Source organism: Acanthaster planci, linkage group LG07, assembly GCF_054643075.1.
Source record: "Acanthaster planci isolate LZ-2023a linkage group LG07, COTS_SCS, whole genome shotgun sequence".
Lineage (NCBI taxonomy): Eukaryota > Metazoa > Echinodermata > Asteroidea > Valvatida > Acanthasteridae > Acanthaster > Acanthaster planci.
Window position 1 is genome coordinate 9,627,679 of NC_141783.1, and position 23,129 is coordinate 9,650,807.

Genomic DNA, 23,129 nt, shown 5'->3' on the forward strand with positions numbered 1-23,129 from the left:
CCTAAAGTGAGTAATTCTCATGCTCGGTGCATGAGAGTAAACCTTTTAAATGTTCACAATACATTGTTAGGATGATAAATGAACAATGCATTTTATGCACAATCCTATGGAAGAAGCGTACTTGCAAAACATTGATTTGTTTCCATTAATACTCCAATTCAAGATATACTCTTTTGACACAGTGTTGAATTGTAGATTTGGGATAATGATATTTACAAACCTAAATTTGTAAAGCTCATCAGAACAGGAAAATTGGGAAATTCCTTCCCAAGAACCCCAGTTCTTGTAATGGACTAAGACCATGAATACTTATAATCCAGTTTTGGCCACTCTGAATCAGGGCATGGACCTCATTCATCCTGTTCATTTTCAGCCTGAAGTACCTGGTGCCCATTAGAAAATTAAGGATGAATTTTTTCTATAATATTTGGAAAATACTTTTTAGACTAGGCCCCAAGTGTGTCTTTGTGACTTGATAAGCAGGTATTTAAGACAATTTTGAAGAAACTTCTAAATTACTTTCTAACTGGTTCACTTCCCAGTTCGTGCATAAAATGCATGGCTTATTAGTCATCCAAACCCCATAATACATTCTGAATGTCAAAAAGGTCTGTTGTCAGTTCCTCTACTAAAACATTAAACTCAATGGCAGAATACCTCACCACCCCGCACAATCAACCTCATACCAGGTACAGGTAAAAGTGTCATACTCTTCTCAAGGGATTTTCACCTTGTACCCACGTAACCAGTCATTCCAGGGGTTGTTTTTAGAGTGGCAGGGTATTTTGCAATTACTCCAAAAACTAAAACATCATTCCCACATTGCGGCACTCAGTAATTGTTACCTGTCACCATAATGCCAATTGTCATGGTCACTCTCACAATCACATTCAGAATGATGTAAACTCCAAGAGTAGCCTCAGCCCAATTATTTATAAAAAAAAAGAACTGAGGGGACTTCTTTCCATCTTCTGATCTTTGCCCAACCAATATTATGACATATTGAACTTGCTAAGAGCTTGTTGTAACAAATAGCTTAAACATACGATACACGCAGAGCCACCCTGGGCCACAGACTTCAAGCCAGCTGTCTTTGACTGGAGTCTGCGTATAATGCCAGCGCAGCGTAGGTACGTACCTGTACGCGTGACGCATTATCATTCAGAGTTCGTACATTGTGGAACTTTTCTTTATTTACATCGCATTTCAACACCCGCAGCTCACAAATACACGCTCATTCGACCTCAGTCGTTCACAAATTTGATACTAACGTATTTCTCTATTCTCCACAGAATTAACGTCTCCAGCAGGTGTGCTCTGTTCATTAAAGTCTCTCACAATACTTACCTAAAAATTGCACTTCACTCATCATCGCAATCACTTCTTCTCTTCTTCGTCCGCCATTTTGGGTGGTCGTCAGCTCTCTGTGGGAAACCGCGCGAGGGCTCCCTCCAAAGTCACATGATCGATCGGTGTTTTGGCGTTTTTCCGCTGGAGATTAACTTGCAGGTGAGCTGAGCTGCAAATATATCAATCAGTAATTACAAAACTGAGGATTTATTTGAACTAATTAACATGTTTGGCAAAAAAAGAAAACTTGTGTTTTGAGATATTTTGCTGAAATCGTATAACCGGTAATAATCCATTTAATTTGATTGCCTGTTAGTAAAATCCACACTTTCCATCCCTTTATATCAACAATGGAATGTCCCACTGAGCCCTGCTGTAGCAAAACTGAAACCCGTACCGTTGTCGGTGTCTTTCTCGTCAAGGTGTCGTTTTCGAGAAACGTCTGGTAGTTATTTTCTGAGAATTTCGACACTTTTCCCTTCACTATTGGCAGAGGTTGAAGTGGACTTATTTGCCAAAAATTAGTTTTGAAGAATCTACGAGTTCTGACGGACATGCCACTGATGCTAGTATCGCAGTAGACGAGTAAAGCACATCTCATGCGGTAAGAAATCTCCTTATCTGAATGTTCTTGTTTGAAATCATGCATGATGCCATGGTTCAGCCATAGGAAACAAAGGTGTAGCCCAGGTTGGACGTTGTCTTCATTTGATTTAATAAAACTGACGTCCAGGTTTTGAGACTTGTGTACAAAATGACCACAAATTTGGTTCTTATTTGTTCTTGGTTTACCTAGTTAAAGAAACTACTTTTTCACACAAGTTCTTCCGGCCTTTCTATCCGTCTGGGCCTGGGGGGGTTAGGAATTTCAGAACGAACCATGGACTGCAAAATCAAGGAAAATAAGTGGCAGACAATGTTACTTTTGTAGATGTAGTTCATCCGTTCTCGAGTTGTAAAGTGCACGCACGTACAAGAATCCGAGCTGAAGCTCTGTTACAGGCCGATATAAAAAAATGCATGTTCTGTTTTGTCGGATCAGCAATGGAAATGAGGAAAAAATGATAAGCAAACATGCTAATCAAATTGCCATTTGATTAGCAATTTGAATAAATTGACTAGCAAAAACAAATGCAACAACGTGTGTAATAAAAATTTTCATTTTCAAACCGTTGTACTGAATGTTTTCACCCTCGTAATGTGGGTGCCAGAAATGTGTCACTGGCATCCTGCACTTTATGCATACAAACTGCATGAGTAGCGGTAGAAACCAGCATGGTTGAAACATCCGTTCGCCCCAGTTAAAGGTATGATGAACAGGGGACGAATACGGACGATCGCAATGTGATTGTGTATGTCCATATGCATTGTACATGCACCAATATCGTACACATGTGTCGAATGTCATATACATATGATATGTCCTTAAAATTGTGATGACATCGCAAGTTGTGAATGTACACAAAACAAAATGGCATCCATGGTGGTACATGTATTTAACATGTTGCTGAAAATGTCTATTTTGTCTTATTTGTTGCCATTTTGTATAGAGCTAAAAAGAAGCTTTTAAAAACCTTATGGTTAGTCATAAGTTAGATGCTATCAGTTAGATATAGCATTAATGCGCTCATCACATGATTTCCATTTTTCGTCCATTTTTTCGTGATTGACTGAATTCAAAGAAGTCTCCCTAAAAATTAGTTCTGTTATGTCAGGAGGTGTAGAGCTAATGATTTTCTGCAGTAGTGGAAAACGGACAGAATTCGCAGAATCAACACTTTGAAACTGAATCCACTGCTTGAGAGGGAATTTTCAAAATTTCCCTCTAAGAATGGTTTAAAAAGTAAAGAAAACTTTCTGCAAAGTACTAAAAAATAAATGCCTACCAAACCCTTTTCAAATGCTTGCTTTTAATGAACGGATTAATGTACCTTGCAAGTGGTATGGCGTGCGTGAGCCCCATGCATACAACGGCAGCCAGCACGGCACATTGGCCATTCACACGCTCACCATACTAGCAATGAAATCAAAGCGCAAACAAGTTCTTACTCACACACATGACTGTTGCACACGTGGGGAATTTTGTCTGTGAATCCGCATGGACGCCTTGAGACAAGGCCAGTACCGCATGGCGAAACAAAAGACTAAATACACGTTTCTTGAATTAGACGAAACCTAGTAAGCTTGATGTACCATATCTGAATGGACCCTCAGAAGTGTTCAGTAAAGAGTGGCGTTTTCAGTCACAGACATACATTTTAAGGCTCAGATTTAATGTTAACTTTCTGAATTTTGTCGCACTACTGCCAAATAAAATGGCGGGTCGATGTCCAACATTGACATATTTTGATCGACTGTTACATGCAAGATCTACTTGCATGTAACAGTCATGTACATGTATGCAATCTGATTTCATACATGAGGAGGGCACATGAATTGTCCATTGATTAATTCTAGCAAGTTTTTGTTGACTACACGCCGGTGGGAGATCAAGGGAGGGGGTGTGAAGTATTTAATATTTGAATTCTTTTTAAATTTTCACTACAGAAATTATTTCAATAATTTGGAAACACTGCATAGAATTTCTAAACAATACTGTTGTTATTTTTGTTTCTTTTCATTCTTTTTTTATGGGGGGGCGGTGATGTGGTTGGGTAAATGGTTTCCATGCATAGTTTAAAATTTGCTCTCCTATTTCATGCTTACGAAGGTATGCAATGGCATTTGAATTTCTGTAGCGGAATTCGGGATTTGTCAAAACGTAAAATACCCATTTTTGAGACAGAAAATCATTGGCTCTAGAAGTGTTTCAGCAAAGAATAATGTTGGTTTATTGTGGACCTTTTACATCTTTTTATGCAGAGGTATTACAGTAAAATCTTTCCTAAGTGCAAAACAGACGCCAGAGGACACACTTTATCAGGCGCAAAGTGACCATGACACAATGTGACACCTCCCACTTGAATTAATAATGTTATGGAAGCAGATGAATATTACGTACAGTCGAGTCTCTGTAATATAAGTTTGGGTAGGACGAGGCTTCAGTTTAGATGAGCATATTTGCCACTCCTGACTGAATTGTGTACATTCCTATGATATGAGCTCAGATGTTAGGAGATTTTGGTTAAGAGGAGCATATCTTGTGCACCGGCTGAGTGCAAATCTGTTTTATCTGTCTATTTAGCACAAGCTTTTTTGAAGTCAACTTGTCGGTCAGCCAGTCCATTAAGTTTTGAAAGGTGAAGGGTGAAAAGGTGAAAAAATGTAGTGTGCGGCTAGGGTGGTGAAATCCCCAAACAAGTCATCTTCCCATCGACTTTTTCCTTGTTACCATCTACGTGCTCATAGCTATTGAATGAGGTGAAAGTTTTCCCAGCCATGCGCGCAAACTTGTCACATTTTCAGAGATTTAGAACTTGAACAGACTGGAGTACATTTGCACCACTAAAGCCCACACAGTTCAATTTAGACATGTAGGAAGCCATTAGACGCAGTCAAATGTACTTTAGTAAAGTGTTGTGTGTGATTTTGGGAACTTTTGAAATGACAACTGTGTATAAGTTTTTATTAATTACTATTAGTGGGGCATTAGTACAAACAATCAAGTCCAAAATTTTTTAAAAAGGAGTTCTAATGCCTCATTTATTGGTTTTAAAGCTGGCATGAAAAACTGAATATGGCCAATGAGAGTTTTAGGATGGAAAGTTTACCTCGGCAAAGCTTCATCTGGTTCCATGCTTACAAAACGTGATCACGAGATTGAATTTAGACTTAGTACAATTTTTGACTTCTTTCCATTAAAATTCTGCAGATCCCGCAAAGAAAATGAAATATCTTGCAGTGTATTGTAGGAATTAATTTAAGACACAAGGATAATCTTGGTAGAAAAAAACTCCAAAATGCTCAGAGTGTGTTTGAACCATGTCTTCCGCCATGTGCTGTAACCACTTAACCACTCATTTGGTCAAGAATGGTGAATTTACTGATTATGTATCATCAGTTTCATGCCGGCATTGAAAAAAGATGAAGTGCAACCGGATGCCAGCAAAATACACACTTGGTTTAAATGGAAGATAATGTGCTTGAAGACTTCTTATGTAGTGGGTCATCAAGGAGGGCAGTTTGACATTAAAATTGAGTGTCAGTAATTGAACAAAGCCTATACTTGTGCACATTGCACATGAGGGTTTCACACAAGCTGAACTTTCACGCACCGGTGTGAGCCTTTCTGTGTGCAAAAGCAATGGGAATCACTGAAGTTGAGAATGAGTATATAAACATCTGGTACTGCAAACAGAAATTGCTGATGCATGTTGATGAGTCATCTGTGAACTTTCACAGAAACATTTTTCAGGTTCAAATACCATCCTTTTCTAGCATGGAGCTCTGGTTTATGTGAATATAAATGCCTGAAAAAAAGTGGCAAATGCTTTTGTATTTTTCAGGCCACTTTAAAGGTGAAGGATGTCATCTGTTCACTACAAGTTCAAAAGCAGCATTGAATATGACACGGTGACCTTCGATGGACTCCACATCTCACTAGCAGATCTGAAAAAGGCCATTTGCACCCAGAAGAAAATTACCAGGGCAGAGTTTGATCTGCAGGTCACCAATGCACAAACTGGGGAAGGTATGTGCCTGCATGTGTGGTGTTTCTGTATTTTCTCCAAGAAAAGTTTTGTGTATTCTTGGCCTAAGACATACGTGATCTATAGCAACGATCGCGCGACTGACAATGAACCATTTTACAATCACTGATTTGTTCTCTAGGAAAGCTGTGGAAGAAAAGATAAACCACACAAGCTTACAAGATTAGCAAGACGTTTGTGCGGGCAAGGACACTGGTCTTGTTATCGAGTCATTAGAAGCACAATCAATTAACTGTCTCTCTGGGTCAAGGCTATGATTTGTGCTGCTGAACTGAACACTTTTTTTAAGGGTGCAGTGTCCCAATTCAAGGAAAATTCTCCGCCAGGCCGAGGCGCAGAAAAAGTACCCCCAGAGATTGTTTCGAAAAGAGGGGTCTGTTTGGGCCAGGAAATGGTGGAATTGTGTCAGTATGGCCCAGAATCATCTCTGTAGATTCAGGGGCACCCATCTGGGGGCAAAGCAGACAAAAATGGGATTGAAAATTAGTCAGAAGAGCCCCAGGAAGGTGAGGGATGTCATTTGAAAAATGGCCGCTGGGAGGGCTTGGCAACATTCACTTTTTGGGGGGTGAGTTTGTTTTGGGCGGATAATTAAAAAATTCATTGGTTAACCTACTAAAAATTGAAAATCAAATGAAATCTGAAGGACCAAACAACACATTGATTTTTGTTTGAGAGGCCTCAGGGACTTCAGTTGCCTGCCATGGGGCTCCAAACTTGGTTGATTTTACACTATTTTCAATGGAGCTTGAATTAGTTCAGTGCACCCTATATTGCCAAGATGGCGGCGTCCTGGATGTCATGACGGTTGGATTGAAAAATCATTTCTCACGTTTGCGATAGTTACACCAGTGGTGAAAAGACCGGAACAAGCCAGGGATAGGAGTTTTATGAATTGTGAGACATGAGAAACATTTGATTGTTGGCAGCAACACTCCACTGGTAAATACCCATGCAATCATGTGGAAATTCTGAAAAACAATTAACTCTGTCACTGTTCATGCTGTTTTGCGTGTAATTTTCAAGAAATCAGCAGTGACCGAAGGACTTGATGGTTTCCGTGGGCCAACCCTAACCGAGCTTAACCCTAACGGAGGCCAACCCTAATGACGGCTAACCCTAACGGAGGCCAACCCTAATTATGAAGGGTAACCCTAACAGGGCCCTAACCAAGGGTGGGGGTACTTCCTCGATGGTCAAGTACAGCCCGCGCACCAACTGACCAAGCTGTGGATATATGCACAGGTGACTGAAAGTTCTCGAAACACTCTCCTTGGTGGTTTGTTCCACTCTTGTGTTGGAAGTGCCCTATTTTGGGCTCAGGTTTTCAACTCTTGGGCTGGAGCGTGTCAACAGGAATAAATTCTACGTAGAGCTTTCATGTCAAAGCATGGCTGAAGTTTCATAATTTTCTTGTATTTGATCTCTGCTGTTGCTAGTGTATGGCCAAAGCGGTAACCCTTCCTTGTCAGTAGGACATGCTAGTTGAAGCTATTCATGGGGAAAGGTGCAATTTTCAAATGCTGATTGCACATTCTTCTGTTTGCACTATAGTAGAAGTGTACATGTACAGTGTATGTATAGGCAGTTTGTGCACATTTGCTATTGGCTGACCTTGATGATTTACTCCCCATAGCACAGCCAGTGGACTTTTTTTTCCAATTTATTTTCAAAAATTGAGTTTTCTGGAACATTCTCAATCATTCAGCATTGTTTCTGTGTCAGACTGTGAAAAAGGGGTGTATATAAAGGGTGCAGTGTCCCAATTCAAGGAAAATTCTCCGCCAGGCCGAGGCGCAGAAAAAGTACCCCCAGAGATTGTTTCGAAAAGAGGGGTCTGTTTGGGCCAGGAAATGGTGGAATTGTGTCAGTATGGCCCAGAATCATCTCTGTAGATTCAGGGGCACCCATCTGGGGGCAAAGCAGACAAAAATGGGATTGAAAATTAGTCAGAAGAGCCCCAGGAAGGTGAGGGATGTCATTTGAAAAATGGCCGCTGGGAGGGCTTGGCAACATTCACTTTTTGGGGGGTGAGTTTGTTTTGGGCGGATAATTAAAAAATTCATTGGTTAACCTACTAAAAATTGAAAATCAAATGAAATCTGAAGGACCAAACAACACATTGATTTTTGTTTGAGAGGCCTCAGGGACTTCAGTTGCCTGCCATGGGGCTCCAAACTTGGTTGATTTTACACTATTTTCAATGGAGCTTGAATTAGTTCAGTGCACCCTATATTGCCAAGATGGCGGCGTCCTGGATGTCATGACGGTTGGATTGAAAAATCATTTCTCACGTTTGCGATAGTTACACCAGTGGTGAAAAGACCGGAACAAGCCAGGGATAGGAGTTTTATGAATTGTGAGACATGAGAAACATTTGATTGTTGGCAGCAACACTCCACTGGTAAATACCCATGCAATCATGTGGAAATTCTGAAAAACAATTAACTCTGTCACTGTTCATGCTGTTTTGCGTGTAATTTTCAAGAAATCAGCAGTGACCGAAGGACTTGATGGTTTCCGTGGGCCAACCCTAACCGAGCTTAACCCTAACGGAGGCCAACCCTAATGACGGCTAACCCTAACGGAGGCCAACCCTAATTATGAAGGGTAACCCTAACAGGGCCCTAACCAAGGGTGGGGGTACTTCCTCGATGGTCAAGTACAGCCCGCGCACCAACTGACCAAGCTGTGGATATATGCACAGGTGACTGAAAGTTCTCGAAACACTCTCCTTGGTGGTTTGTTCCACTCTTGTGTTGGAAGTGCCCTATTTTGGGCTCAGGTTTTCAACTCTTGGGCTGGAGCGTGTCAACAGGAATAAATTCTACGTAGAGCTTTCATGTCAAAGCATGGCTGAAGTTTCATAATTTTCTTGTATTTGATCTCTGCTGTTGCTAGTGTATGGCCAAAGCGGTAACCCTTCCTTGTCAGTAGGACATGCTAGTTGAAGCTATTCATGGGGAAAGGTGCAATTTTCAAATGCTGATTGCACATTCTTCTGTTTGCACTATAGTAGAAGTGTACATGTACAGTGTATGTATAGGCAGTTTGTGCACATTTGCTATTGGCTGACCTTGATGATTTACTCCCCATAGCACAGCCAGTGGACTTTTTTTTCCAATTTATTTTCAAAAATTGAGTTTTCTGGAACATTCTCAATCATTCAGCATTGTTTCTGTGTCAGACTGTGAAAAAGGGGTGTATATAAAGGGTGCAGTGTCCCAATTCAAGGAAAATTCTCCGCCAGGCCGAGGCGCAGAAAAAGTACCCCCAGAGATTGTTTCGAAAAGAGGGGTCTGTTTGGGCCAGGAAATGGTGGAATTGTGTCAGTATGGCCCAGAATCATCTCTGTAGATTCAGGGGCACCCATCTGGGGGCAAAGCAGACAAAAATGGGATTGAAAATTAGTCAGAAGAGCCCCAGGAAGGTGAGGGATGTCATTTGAAAAATGGCCGCTGGGAGGGCTTGGCAACATTCACTTTTTGGGGGGTGAGTTTGTTTTGGGCGGATAATTAAAAAATTCATTGGTTAACCTACTAAAAATTGAAAATCAAATGAAATCTGAAGGACCAAACAACACATTGATTTTTGTTTGAGAGGCCTCAGGGACTTCAGTTGCCTGCCATGGGGCTCCAAACTTGGTTGATTTTACACTATTTTCAATGGAGCTTGAATTAGTTCAGTGCACCCTTAAGTGGCTCTACCCCGTCAAGCAATGACTCATTCACAGTTGCATATCAGTGATGAATGATCATTGACTATACTAAGACATTTTACCATTTATTGTTTTTTTCACATTTTCAGAATATGTCAACAATGATGCCTTGATACCTAAAAATGCATCTGTGGTGATTGTGAGAGTACCCATCGGTGGAGTCAGAGCCAACATCGTTGCGTAAGTAAAAACAGCCATTTCATTCTAGACTAATAAATACTTTAAAAAGGACAGGTTTTGGGGTTTTTTTCCCAGAAGTAAAAGTTATTATAAATTGGAGAATCTTAACTAAAAATCAAGCTTGGAACCAGCCAAGAGCAGTATGTCACCATATTATAATAATTTTGTGTGTGTTTTTTGCTTTCCATAGAATCAATTCTTTTTAATTCACTAAGTAAGGCTTCACTTTCATATTTCTGTCAAACAACAATGTGTCTTAATGATCAAATTTTAGAATGAGTTTGTAACTTTGTCCACAGGGAGCCACCAAAGATGGACAGCCAACAGAAACCAGTACGTATGGGTCATGGTGATGACACTTTCATTTCTCAGTGTCTAAATGTTATATCGATCAAGCTGCCAAGTAGGTATTCTCTGAAATATCTTGCACAGGGTATTTTCTGCAGTAACAGGTAGGCCGGTTGTCAGCCATTTCCTTCTTACATTTTCACGTCTTGATTTACGGGTACTGACTCTTTTTCTTACACAAAAAAGGGATTTTAGTACTTTCAGAACTCGATGATTTTTCTCAATATTGTCTGCAGTTATGTTTGTACCATGTTTATTGGTAACACTACATGCACTTATTATTTGCATTTTTGTTTGAACAAAACTGTAAACTGTATCAGACTACAAGGGAGCTTTGTTTTGTTTTATTTGAAATTTGAAACATAAAATTACCATTGCAATCAGAGTACCGTAGTGTATCTTGTGTATACCATGATACATGTAATTGTGCAATTATTATTTAGTAGCAAATACAGGAGAAGTTATTGGTCGTTTAGTATGCACAACATGGTTGTGTGGGGTTTGTTGTAGCTCACATTGAGCAGAGCTGAATTATGAGAAAAATATTTTTTTTTAGCAGCCTAGGCTGTGTGGACAATTGTGTATGGTAAGCTCACATTGAGCATGAGTTCACTACTCAGAAAGTATATGAATCTTCAACAGTTAGTAATTGCTGTGCAATGCACTCTGTAAAGGAGGTCATGACTTTTCTAGCAGAGTACAGTTTTTCTGTAAGTGCGCTGGAGAGGCATGTTATTATTCCAATTTTCAGTGCTTCATTGTAATGGAGTATTTTTTTCCCCTCTCCATGAAGAGATTATTGTTTTGCTGTATGTACAGGCGAGTTTAATGTGTTTTGTTATTGATGAAATGTATCATGGGATTAGTGTCAACTACTGGTGACAACTTTCATACGCAGCTCATACTTGTGTAAGTTTGATCCTGTAGTGGTTTTGAAAGGCAAGCATATCCTTTCAAATTAAATCGAACCTTGAATGCGTGTGATTTGTTGCCAAATCAATCAGAGTTATGTGCATGCGAAATTAGCAGAAGTCTTCATTTTTTGGATGAAAAAATGCTGAAAGTCATTTGTAGTGCCATTGCAGTTGAGTGCTTTTCTGTCATGTTTATGTAAAGAAATTTCTTGAACTGATAAAGTAGCAATGAAATATAATGCTCCCAGCCTCATTATCATGCACATCTCAAATATCGTAGTATTCTTCATTAGCTATGCCTAATATGACCAAAGACAAATATATGGAAACTTATGTTTTGCCCAATAAGTAACAAGTCTACAGTATTTTGCAGTCAAACTTATTTTGTGTTGAGTAATGGTATTGTGAGTCAACATTGAGAGAAGTCATCGTGTAATCATGCTGATGTAAGTAAGTTGTTTGAAAAGGACTTTCTGCAGTTTTTAACATCAAGTAGTTAAATTCTGCATGTTCCACTTGTGGATCTTACAACTGTGAGCATTCTCTGCCAAGCAGATGGCACGCCTCTGTGCTGGGAAAATAGTGCCAGTCGGAATCTGCTCGTCGTCAGTGTCAATGCGGGTTTGCTTCACCTTCAATGGACATTTTGAGAACTGTATGCTGCCATGATTGCACTACTGCATTCTTACACTGGATATGCTGCCTATCAAAGGATCGATACGCGGATCTGGATTTGTGTGTGGAGATGTGTATTGTATTGTGTAGAATATCTGGTGTGACAAGGTACACTGTGTATTGAGGAATCAGCATGGAAATTTCTGGCCTATTACATGCCTACCTGTTTGCACAGTACATTGGATCTACAGGAGAGCAAATAGCACACTATCACGGAGTTGCTTACCCTTACTGGGCACCATTTTAATTGATTTGGTGTGAAGTGCATCTAACTCATTACATCACAGATGCACCATTCTCTGATGCATTGAAAGTAGACAAGTTGCAGTGTATTGAAAGGAAAATGTACTAAATCAGCAGTATTTTGCATCAACTCTCATTTTATGAGACATAATTTGCTATTTGTGTGCAATTCTGATCAAAGATGATATGCCCTCAACAAGGACATAGACGACAGATGGAAAGTTGAAAGTAAAAAATACTCATGATCTTCTTGTGGATGAATCACAAGTGGAAAAAAAGATGGACTTGTATCTGTCAAATTTATGTTGAATGCTTGACTACACGTTTTATACATTTTCAAGATATTAACTGATGGCAGTGCCATTTTGTTCTCTGAGAAAGTGGGCAGCATTATTGCTTAGGAAATAATCCAAATAGTTGGTCTACTTTAGAAATGCCAACTTTTGTGCCCACAAATTTGTCACAGAAACTGTCAGCTGTTGGTTGTAGTTGCATTTCATTACAAGGAAGTGCGGCAGCAGGGCTTTGCTAGTAACAAGACACCTATGATAAAAGTGAAAGGACCTTCTCTGCCCCTTCCCATGTCGTAACATTTTAAGATTGTTTCACATGAAAACATGAGAAGTTTTGAAACAAAATTATTGTAGCCATGATCATGTTGTATTGTTGGCATGCATATAATGTTTAGCATTGCGCAGATTCATGGAGCCTCTTTTAGACTAGACGCTTTTGAGAGGGTTTAGCTTAAGTGTCATTAGGCGTGACTGGTTATGAGTTACTTGGGAGCTAATGTATACAAAAGTTTATGCATGTGCGAGTACAATTTTGTGTTGCTAACAGTAGCTATGTAAAAGTTGAATATGTGTAAAATTGTTTACCCAGTGAACTTTGCTATGGGTTTGTTTGAGTCTGTTTCATGCTTGCACAGATGTAACATATGCTATACAGATATAGGCCTGATCTATGGAGACAGGCTTTTGTACTTTATTGACAAGTTCTGAAGATGGCCAATCACAATAGGGAAGCAGGTGTACCTCTGGAATGTACATCATGCAGTAGCAGGCCTGCAGTGATGTTCAACATTTGGACAAATAAATGAACCCTAAAAGAACCTTTTGAGGGGGCTTCTCACAACTGAGGTCAGCCCCCCTCTCCCACCCTGAAAAAAATTGCTGCCTCCTGTCCGCTCTTTTGGAAATTTAGCATGCGTCTGACGAAATTCATTATCAGTACAAATTTAAAGCTTCATCAATATCGGTTTAGTGTTGCGGTTATTTGAAGTTCATTGTCTCAAGTGGGTTGGCCCGCAAGCATTGAGTAAGTCAATGGAAATAGTAGGTATTTTTCGCTGGCCTGTCTTTGAAATATGGCAGGTGTTTGAGAATGGTGTATTCACAAAATTGGTGTCAAAATGACCTCAAGATGTTACTTTTAAAAAAAAGCTCTCAGAGATTTGGTGCGTGAAAAAATGCACTTGAACAATATCGTTGAAAATGGGGTTGGTTATTCTGGGGGAGGGACAGATTTTGCCCCACTCCAGGGCTCTTTTAAGGTTTAAAATCAAATGCAACCCGGCTAAGGAAAGTACCTTATGGGAACATTTGAAGGGACAATGACTTAGCAGCTAAGTCTGTACTTGCATTTAAATCTGTTCATCTGCTGCATTGCAGGAGCACATAATCAAGCCAGCTGTTGCAGTGTTACATGTATGTGGGAAAAAAATTGTCCAATTTGGCTGATTGCCCTTCTGCCAGGCACACGTTTTTTTCCCTTAAAAAAATGAACAATCCATTGCACGTGTCTGTGTAGAAAGGCAATGATGCATCATAGATGGGGTTTTTGTGAAATTTAAGCAGTACATCTTGATTGTCTGGTCAAACTACATGATGGCAGCGAGTACTGAGTTGCACACGTACATGCATTTGGTGCAAAGGCGTGGATAAATGCCACGTCTGATTTCATGGAAATCCCTCTATAGCTAGGGGTGTCCGCATGCTTCCATACTAACAATTTATCAGCAAGCAGTGACTCTCTGGCAATATATAGGATGGAGGGATACCCCTGCTGTTACCTAACACATACCCCCTAGATTTCTGAAAGGAATTCCTGAGATTCCAGTGAACCAGTGACCAACACAAAGGGGAGGGTCTCTCTGTCCCATATCTTGCTTTAAATGGCAGTGACACTAATAAACTCGGATCAAAACTGCTTGATTTGACCAGTGTTCATTACCAGAAAGTTGTTTTGAGATGGACTTGATCTTGAAACCACAATACAAATGTGCTGCCATGTTTAAGAATCATTTTAATTCTTTCTGCTCCTTTTTTCTTAGTAGACGGCTAAAGGGCTAAAGAAATTTACCCTTAAATCACATACCAGTAGTTTGTGCTACGTTAGAATGTCGGTGGGAAAAAAAATGTTGTAAATTGCACGTAATGCATTAAGGTGTAAAATTTGTAGGGATACACCAAACACATGATTTGTGCCAGTATGTGACAACCAGCTTGTTATTCAAGGTACAGACTGTGGTGTAATTGTTTTAAAGGTTTTCACTCAATAATCCAACTCCCAAGAGTTGTCATGAAAGCAGTATTGGTGTATTGCTGAGATTCTTATACGAACATGTACAGTGCACAATGTCTAGATCCACAGTTTCACAAATTCAGAGGGGAAGACTTGCTCTGGTCTCAATTTTTCTTTATATGTTTAATGATCTTCGTGTAAAGTCCCCTGTGAAAGCGTGTGGATCTCCTCTGTGTATTACCTTATATTGTCCATTTCTGCTTGCACCCATATTTTCAAAGTAAATGTCAAATTAAATTATCAGCCAAGAGATGTTAATTTTGTTCACTCGACAGTGTCCATATTTTTGTATACTTGCATTTTTCCTCATGTTGCATCTATAATGAGGTTATTTTGAAATTACCGACTGAAATTTCAGGTTGTCCTGTGTTCTCATGTTTATAAATCTTCACATTTGAAATCTTTGGTAGTGCATGCTGCAATGATTATGCAACTTTGAGGCATCCCATCACAGTTGGAAGTGTACTTGTATCTTCATTTACTCTGTTAATATTATTTACGCACTTTTCATGCTTATGATTTTACTAATCTGAGTGATATTCAAGTATATGCAATAAATGATCAGAATTGGAGCAAGAGGAAACATTTTGGTTCTCCTCAAAGTTTTTTGTGCTTTTTTTCCCCATAGAAGTATTTAATCGTTATCTGCTCAGTTATTAAACATGATTTAGTATAGTCTAAATCATGTCCTACATGTAGCTCAAACATTTATAATAATCTTGATGTTAAAGACTAACCCACAAGTTTTCTTTGCCAGTTTTGGGTAGCTTACATTATTTATGAATCAAATTGCAGTATATGCTATTTAGACTTTAAAAAATTAAATGGGGCAGATGTTTTGTGTACCTCAAGCCCTGTGAGACAGTTTGAGTCTTGTAGCTAGTCCATCTAAGCATCAATTTTGGCTGCATACAATACTTTATCTTCAGAGTAACATTCCTTTGTTACTGAAGCATACAAAATGTTGCCTTTAGAAAGGTCAGTAGTAGTTTAGTATCTGACAGGAAAAGGGTTTGGCAACTTTTATGAGTATTGGATCAAATGGTTTCCCAGAGATAATTACGGAAACAATTTTTGGTACATGAGTTGAGGCCAGGGTTGGTTTTCAAAAAAAAAAAAAAGTGGTAATTCAGAAGGGCTCTTCTGGTCTGAAATGATAAAAGGCAAATGTCACCATTCCGTAGGAAAATGGAAAGTTTTCTTGTTGGATCTTAAAAGTTGCTACATACTTATCCGTATTCATTTTGAAGTTTTAGCATCCAGGGTTGAAAGGCCGCCTTTCAATTTAGTGGGTAATGATATTTTAAGTGATGAGTAGTCAAAAGCATAATGCCTCAACAACAAACACAACAGGTTCCAGCTAAGCAGTGATATGAAATTGGGCCCTGGTCTAGACTCTCAATTGCTTATGAAACCAAAGCCTTGGCCATGATTGTGGGCTGTGTTGAAATACTCCTCACAACTGCCTTTAGCATGTAACCATGGGTTTTGCCCTGATATGTATACGTCAGTGAAAGGGCAAAACCTGTTCTCGAAATCACTGCGACTGAAAATACATCTTGTCAAACTTTTCGGTACCCCCGCTGCATCTGACTTGGACCAGCCAGCTGACCCAGGCAAGCAGGGTGTTTGAGTGGTTCAGACAATCTGCGCTAGTGAGCAGGAGGTCGTGGGTTCGAGTCCCAACCGAGTATGCTTGCAAATTTTTTTACAAGCTTTAAGAGAAACATTTGATTTAAAGTGTTATACGTGTACTTTGGCGTAGGGGTAAAAAATCTTTATAAAGTTTTCCTTATACCTTTTGAGTCATCAGTCCTAGAGAGTGTACTAGCTAGCGAGCCGTGCAGGCCATGACAACATGGCCAGTTGTGAAAAAAACACGGGCAAAATTTTCAAGCACGGCTTGTATTTTCAAGTCAAAGCCGTGCTAAAAAAGGCACCAAAATGTGCTTCATTTCAATGGAATTCGATGTGCATTATTCTCTGAAAAGAAAAAAGTTGATCCATGATTGATCAGGCTTCAGCATTTTCGAGTTGTCTTTTCACAGACACACAGAGATCAAAACGGTACAGTGCATGCATGCGCTGCTGCTACACTCTGATTATAGTGTGGTACATGTATACGCTTTGTTTCATGTAGAATCATATCTGCACGCGCACAACCAAAAAGGGAACCAATCCATTTTCATCTTTCACATCGCAGCGACAGCATTGGTTCCTACTGCCATAAATGGGTGCAAAGGACACGGGAGCGCCGGGAGCCAGTGACTTCTCCGATGACAACTTTGAGTTTGACAACATGCAGTCGTCAAACGGTCGAAAATTTCGGATAGATTTCGGATTTTCTCTCCAGTGTATTGTCCTGCTGCTTTCCTATCTTTATTCCGATGTCACTACTCATATTTTTCGTGATCACGTGATGTGCTTTTTCTGTCTACAGTCGCTAAGCTCGGGCTGCGGCAGCCAGTCTGTGTAGGTACCCATGATGTGAGCGAGCGTGATAACGCCAACCATCATGCAGGACCCATTGCTGCACTTTACGATGTCAAAACTTTCGAAAATTTGAAGTGTGCACACCGAACCTTTCACATTTCATATGTACAGGTATTTGGGACCTACATTAATACTTAAAGCATTCTATACAATAAAAAGTGAGAACGCTGATATCAAAATGAAATGTACACAATGGCAGCCAGTGGGAACCATGCAGGGATATGAGGCACTGCATTGAGCCAAGGCACACGTACCGTCATACGGTACATGTAGTTTTGAACATGCATGTACGGCGCAGCACACATTCCACTGCCTGGCAACTAGAGTCCTGAACAACTGCTGGCAAAGCAAATGCTTTTGTCAGTCAGGAAATTGAAAAGGTTTTTAGGCAAGGCCAGGGCCTGCAAGAAATTCATAATTCTTGAATTGTCATGCCATGATCACCTACTTTATTTCTACTGTGCAAAAAAGTGATATTCACCTGTGATGCTTCGCCAAACCACGCTTGTACTGTCTGCTTACCTTCAGTGTTATTGGATTAATAAAAGCAAATTGGGGGGGGGATCTCTCAAGGTCACGATACCAAACTGGTCTTTACGTGAAACTTCCTTAAGTGTTTTCAGTTTCAGAAGGAGCAAACCAAAGAATCGGTGTACACCTACAATGTACACCTACAATGCCACAGTACATGGTACTGGGGAAAAAAAGTCTTGCAACTTTTTGAAAAGCTTTGTTCTGGTATTTTCCATTTTGTCAAGGTCCCTGTCAGGCTAATTCCTAGTGCAATTGTATTTTTGAACATTTGGGTACGTGCATTCTGTTAAACCTGTTACTCTCGGGGGGCGAAAAATTAAACCATTTTACTTCTCTTTTATTGAAAAATTTTTTGAAATGCCTAAGAGACTACCAGAGACCATATAAAGAAGCTTGTAAGGCTCTGAAGTTGGCCCCAGACAGCGGCGGTTACAGACTTCACATTCCCCGCTCATTTTGTGTGCTTCGCAATCAAATTCTTGGCTCTTCAAGTTGCATTCCCACTTTTTTATTTTGCACTCCCACTTTCCCCAATCCTAGCTAAAACCCTGGTCCTAGAAATGTTTTTTCTTATGTAAGCAAGTTTTGATGTTCAGTAAAAGTGCACAGAACTTAGGGAGCCAAGGGGTGTGTTCAATTGTCTGATACGATAGTGTTCAGAATAATGACGTTGTACTCGTGCCTCGAGCGGTTTAAGTGATTGGTCTTGCAGCAAGAAGTCACTTTATCATGACTCAACTCGTCTTGAATTTCATTATAAAGGCCTCATTTGATGAATACTCAAATGAACTAATTGACTACAATAAAGGCGTTCATGTGACCATTTCCCAGTCTCTACTCTTTACCCCATAACTTTTCAAGGCAGGGTGACATTTTGTGGACGACATTATGCACAGTTGGTGAAGCGCTCGAGTGTATTCTTGAAGTTCAGGGTTACAGCAGGCTTCTTGGAGGTTTGCTTTCACTGTTTCCAAGGCAGAACATGTGGATAATCTGTTTATAACAGGGACGTGCAGTGTTCTCCACGGGGGTTGTAGCAGGGTAGGCCGTCCTGCGAAAAATTTAGGTCGTGCCGCTGAAGGTTTGCCACCCTGCCAAAATTTGCACTGCCCTGCTGGTTTTTTCTGTTGGATTTTCCCCATTCTCCACTGTCTTCACAGTTTATCTAAGTACAAAGAAGTTTACTGCACTTTGTAGAATGAACATGATGAGTTTGCCAGCATCAGTATTCAGCAGAACAGTATTGCACTTGCAGTAGCATTACTGATTGAACCCATATGCCATATGCAAACAAACAATTCTGAACTGGTTCGTATCTTCTTGTCATCTCATTTTCACTGTTGTGTCAAGAACCAGTAAACCCAAATTTTACTGTTTCTGTAACACTTGAGGGCATTTTTTTCTCGGAAAATACAACATCCACATGTGCTGTGCCCATGTATGTAGCCCCCAAACCCTTTGCTCAGTGATCAGTTCCGATCAGTAAAAAAAAGAAAAAAATCAATGTTTGATTTTAATAACAGGTTGCCCTTACATGTACACTGCTGGATATCATAACACTGCATACTTAGCGTTTATCCGAGAGCTTGCAAAAATAACAAAAACTCAGTATTTATCTATGGCTGTTTTCCAATACTCAACTTCGGCTCCATCTCAGGCTTTTTTTTACTAGCTGACTTTAAAGCTGTAAGTGCAGTAATTAGTCTAATAGTGCCACAGAACATCCAATAAGATTTAAGTGCTTCAGGCCCACAATTGGGGATTGGTTTTGGGGGACAGAGACAAAGTTGAGTATTGGAAAACGGCCCAAGAAACCTCACCCAAAAAACTGGGTGTTACACAGCTACTGACTGCTTTGAGTGGTATAGTAAATCTAGCCTCTAGATGTCTCAGCTCTATCACTGTTGGCCTTTTGAAGCAGCAATCATCAATTCTCACTAACTTGACCAGGTTACTGAGAATTGGACTAGCCAAATTTTGTTATGGTGTAATTTTGTAACCAGAATTAATTAGAAGCCATTACTTTATAGATGGTATACTCATGTAAAAGTTCTCCATGAACATATTCACTGTATCTTGTCAAGTTTTCACTTGATGGATAATTTGATTAGGGTATTTACACAAGTCAAAACAAGGAATTGACCATAAGAACGTAGCTTTTACACCTGCTAGAATTTAGGATAAGTAAATGAAAAAAAAAGGGCTCATCAAGCTGTGGTTATTCCTGTCCCAGAGTGCAAGTGCAGAAATTAAAGCAGTGGGCAAACAGTTTTTGAGCAATACAAACAGTAAGTGAGTGGGATCATTTAAGAATGAAGACTAACGGATTAGGGCACCCGTTTTTATGTTCAATGGTTAAATTGAGGAAGGGTCGGTTGGTGGAAAAAAATAAAATTCCTTAAGAAACAAAATCCATGCTGCTGCCATATCGATGACGGAATAAACCAGGCCAATTGCACTATGTATACTTGTCACTTGTTTTTATATTGAGTACCATGAGTCTCTTTGTTTCAAGCTGAGTACAGAGAAATATAATATCTGAAATGAGTAATGTCTGTCGGACCACATCTACGCCCAGGTTCTGCTCACACCTTGCACAGATCTTGCTCACTAGTGCTTGGAAGACTTAGTGGGTGACATGCAAGTGCAGGAATCAGACCGACTGGGAGACACCTGTTAGATGACTGCATACAGAATCTGTAAGCTGTGAATGCAGCACAGTGCCGCATAGCTATGTTCCTGACAGAGCCAGAAGAAATATCCAAGTGTCACAGCCAATTTGTTGGATAATAAGCGACTGACAGAAGAGCAAAGAACACGTCATTGGATGATTGTTGAAATGATTTGTTTACAGTATTTAAATTGATAATAATTTCTGTCTGATTTTCCAGTTCGTCTCAAGTGCATTCATCCCAGGTAGATTACTTCTTGTTATTGGATTTGAGGACCAGCAATTTTAATTGGTCAGGTTTTTCTACATCACACTAAGGCTTTTCGGTTATAAAATCTGTACTTGTATTGTGCGAGAATGGAATTTTCCTCCTCGCTTAAAAGGGTTACAATGTCACGTGCAAAACCATGTTTCTTTCAATCTCCAATCACTGTGCAGGGCGAAGACACCTCTAGAATGACCATTGAACAACTCAAGAAGGTACGCATCACTTTTCCTTTGGCTAGCCACTGGTTTTTTTTTTTTCAAGAAATGGGGCTTAAAATTCAGCCACTGTGAGAATGTGTCTTCTCATACAGAAGTGCATCTTCTAACGTGTGTTATTACTGTTAAAAAAGACTATATTCAGGGTGGGTGTACCCACGTGTATGCAGTTACTTGTTTGTAAGTTATAGAGACTACGCACAAGGTAAAACATAGACATTACAGGGGACCAAAATGTTACAGGGACAGATTTTTGTTTCCTAAAAAAAGAAATCCCCTTAAACATAGGGAAGGCCTACCTTGAATTACATTGTCATATGCCAAAGTAGGGAGTTTTCATCTGAATTAACACAATTCAGTATGCAGTGCACCTCATACCAGCATAACAGAATTACCCCTTGCGCTTTAGTAGACAATGTCAAAGGGCACGGACTTGTCCTGGTATTTCTCCCTGATGGCTTAGAATCAATAATTGCTGTGACATTGGCCACCTTAAGTGAGTTGAAGAACGGTGGGACATTCGTGAAGTTCAGTATTAGATGCTGTTTTTCCACTCCTAACCTTTACATGCACAGAATAACAAATCTCTCAACTGTCTTTGCTGCCAACAGACCTCAGACCTTGCAAATGCAAATGCCTCAGAAGATGACAAAATTCAGGCAGCCTTGTTCCAATCAAGTCATGAGTACGACCCTTCAAAGTAAGTGTGACAGATCATGTTAACCATCAGAAAGACAGCAAACAAACTCCACCAGTGTAAAATTCTGCATTAGTTGGCAGAAATTGACTACAAGCTAAAATCCTTAATGTTCAAGCTTTAGGTAGTGTTATCTTTTGCTAAGGCATATAATTAGGTCTAAACATTTCACTCAAACACAGAGCCGGAGAGTGGTTTATTGCTGTTCATGTGAATGTTATGCAGGGTCAACTCATAAATACCCACTTCCGCCGGAACAGTTAGTGCCTTTCCTATGCGAGTACATGTACATGTAGTTGTGTGCTAGGCCATTCCGAGTACATTGGCTAGTAAGTAGCATTTTGACAAAGCAAGTGCACCTCTGACAGAATTGCATGTCCACACGTGTGTGTCGTAAACGGGTACGGTCTTAAATCTTTAGTGAAGATGTACATCAAAGTGTGCCTTAGTGTTGTTCCATTGCTAAAGTACAGAGAGCCAACACGAGTGTGTTACATTGATTTTGAGGGATAAACTCTCAGCTGACGTGCTTGTGTACTTTTTTAACACCAGATATGAACGGTATGGTGGAAGATACGGTAACAACATGCGTCCTGGCCAGAATTATACTTGCCACAGATGTCAGAAGCCGGGCCACTTCATCCGTGACTGCCCCAGAGGACCGGTGAGTCGGGGAGAGACCAGTATAATGGTGGTTCATCTGTGCGCAACCCCACTGGCTGCATCAGAACCACAGCACATGCCATGTCTGTTAACCCCAGGTTCTCCTGCCTTGGCCCCCCTGTTTACCTCTGCAGACATGATTCAAGCTATGGCACCCTATAGACCTCTTGCACATGGTGACCATTGCTTTCACATAACGTGGAACCATTGGAAAACCTTGAAGCGCCGTCCCTGTATTGTAGATGGTTTCTCTGTGACATATATTGCCCTTACGCAGTGATGATCAGCTGGCCCCATGATTGAGGCTAAACTTTTAATTAGCTGAGAAGCACAATTTTTGCCAGGAGCTGCATGTTCTAGGAGGTTACTCTAAAAAATGAAAAGCACAGTGGCTTATGGAAGGGTTGAGTACAGTGCTGAAACCTCATCTTTTCTAAACTGGGCTCTGACCACCAATGATACTGACAGCTCATATCTCATTCTATGTAGCGAATGTAGTAAAACTTTTATGACTCTTTCCCCACATTCCCAATTCTCCCTGAACAAAAATAAAACAGGATCCAGCTCGACCATCCTACACCGTAGCCCGCTTCCCAAGAGTCAGCTCCGGAATACCTCGGGAGTTTATGACAACTGTCGACGACCCAACCATCAAGGGAGCCAAGCTTACAAGCTCGGGCCACTACGCTGTGCCCACAATCGACCAGTAAGTCATTATTCCCACCCCTTCCCCCCCCCATTTACAGGCAGAGTTGATCTGCCAGTCAACTTGGCAATTGAGTCTCCAAATCCTTACAATTTGCCCAAGAAATATGCTTGTTGCTTAGAATGTGGTATTGACTGTAAAACTCATGGTTGTTTTGAACAGTCAAAATACTGTTACATGTCTGTTGGAAAATATTGAAGAAAAAAGTGCATTATAAGAAAA

At 40.2% G+C, this 23,129-nt stretch overlaps 1 protein-coding gene across 1 annotated transcript in view; it reads left to right on the forward strand.

Moving 5' to 3' along the window:
• The first annotated feature begins 1,736 nt into the window (after positions 1-1,736).
• The window catches only part of LOC110973741 (uncharacterized), a 32,991-nt gene continuing 11,598 nt past the window's right edge, over positions 1,737-23,129 (forward strand). Inside the window, exons 1-8 of the mRNA XM_022224798.2 lie at positions 1,737-1,954; positions 5,796-5,980; positions 9,807-9,897; positions 10,197-10,230; positions 20,797-20,838; positions 21,453-21,541; positions 22,091-22,202; positions 22,759-22,907. Of these exons, the coding sequence (XP_022080490.2) occupies positions 5,815-5,980; positions 9,807-9,897; positions 10,197-10,230; positions 20,797-20,838; positions 21,453-21,541; positions 22,091-22,202; positions 22,759-22,907 (683 nt within the window). The 5' untranslated portion in view covers positions 1,737-1,954; positions 5,796-5,814. The remainder of the gene's footprint in view (positions 1,955-5,795; positions 5,981-9,806; positions 9,898-10,196; positions 10,231-20,796; positions 20,839-21,452; positions 21,542-22,090; positions 22,203-22,758; positions 22,908-23,129) is intronic.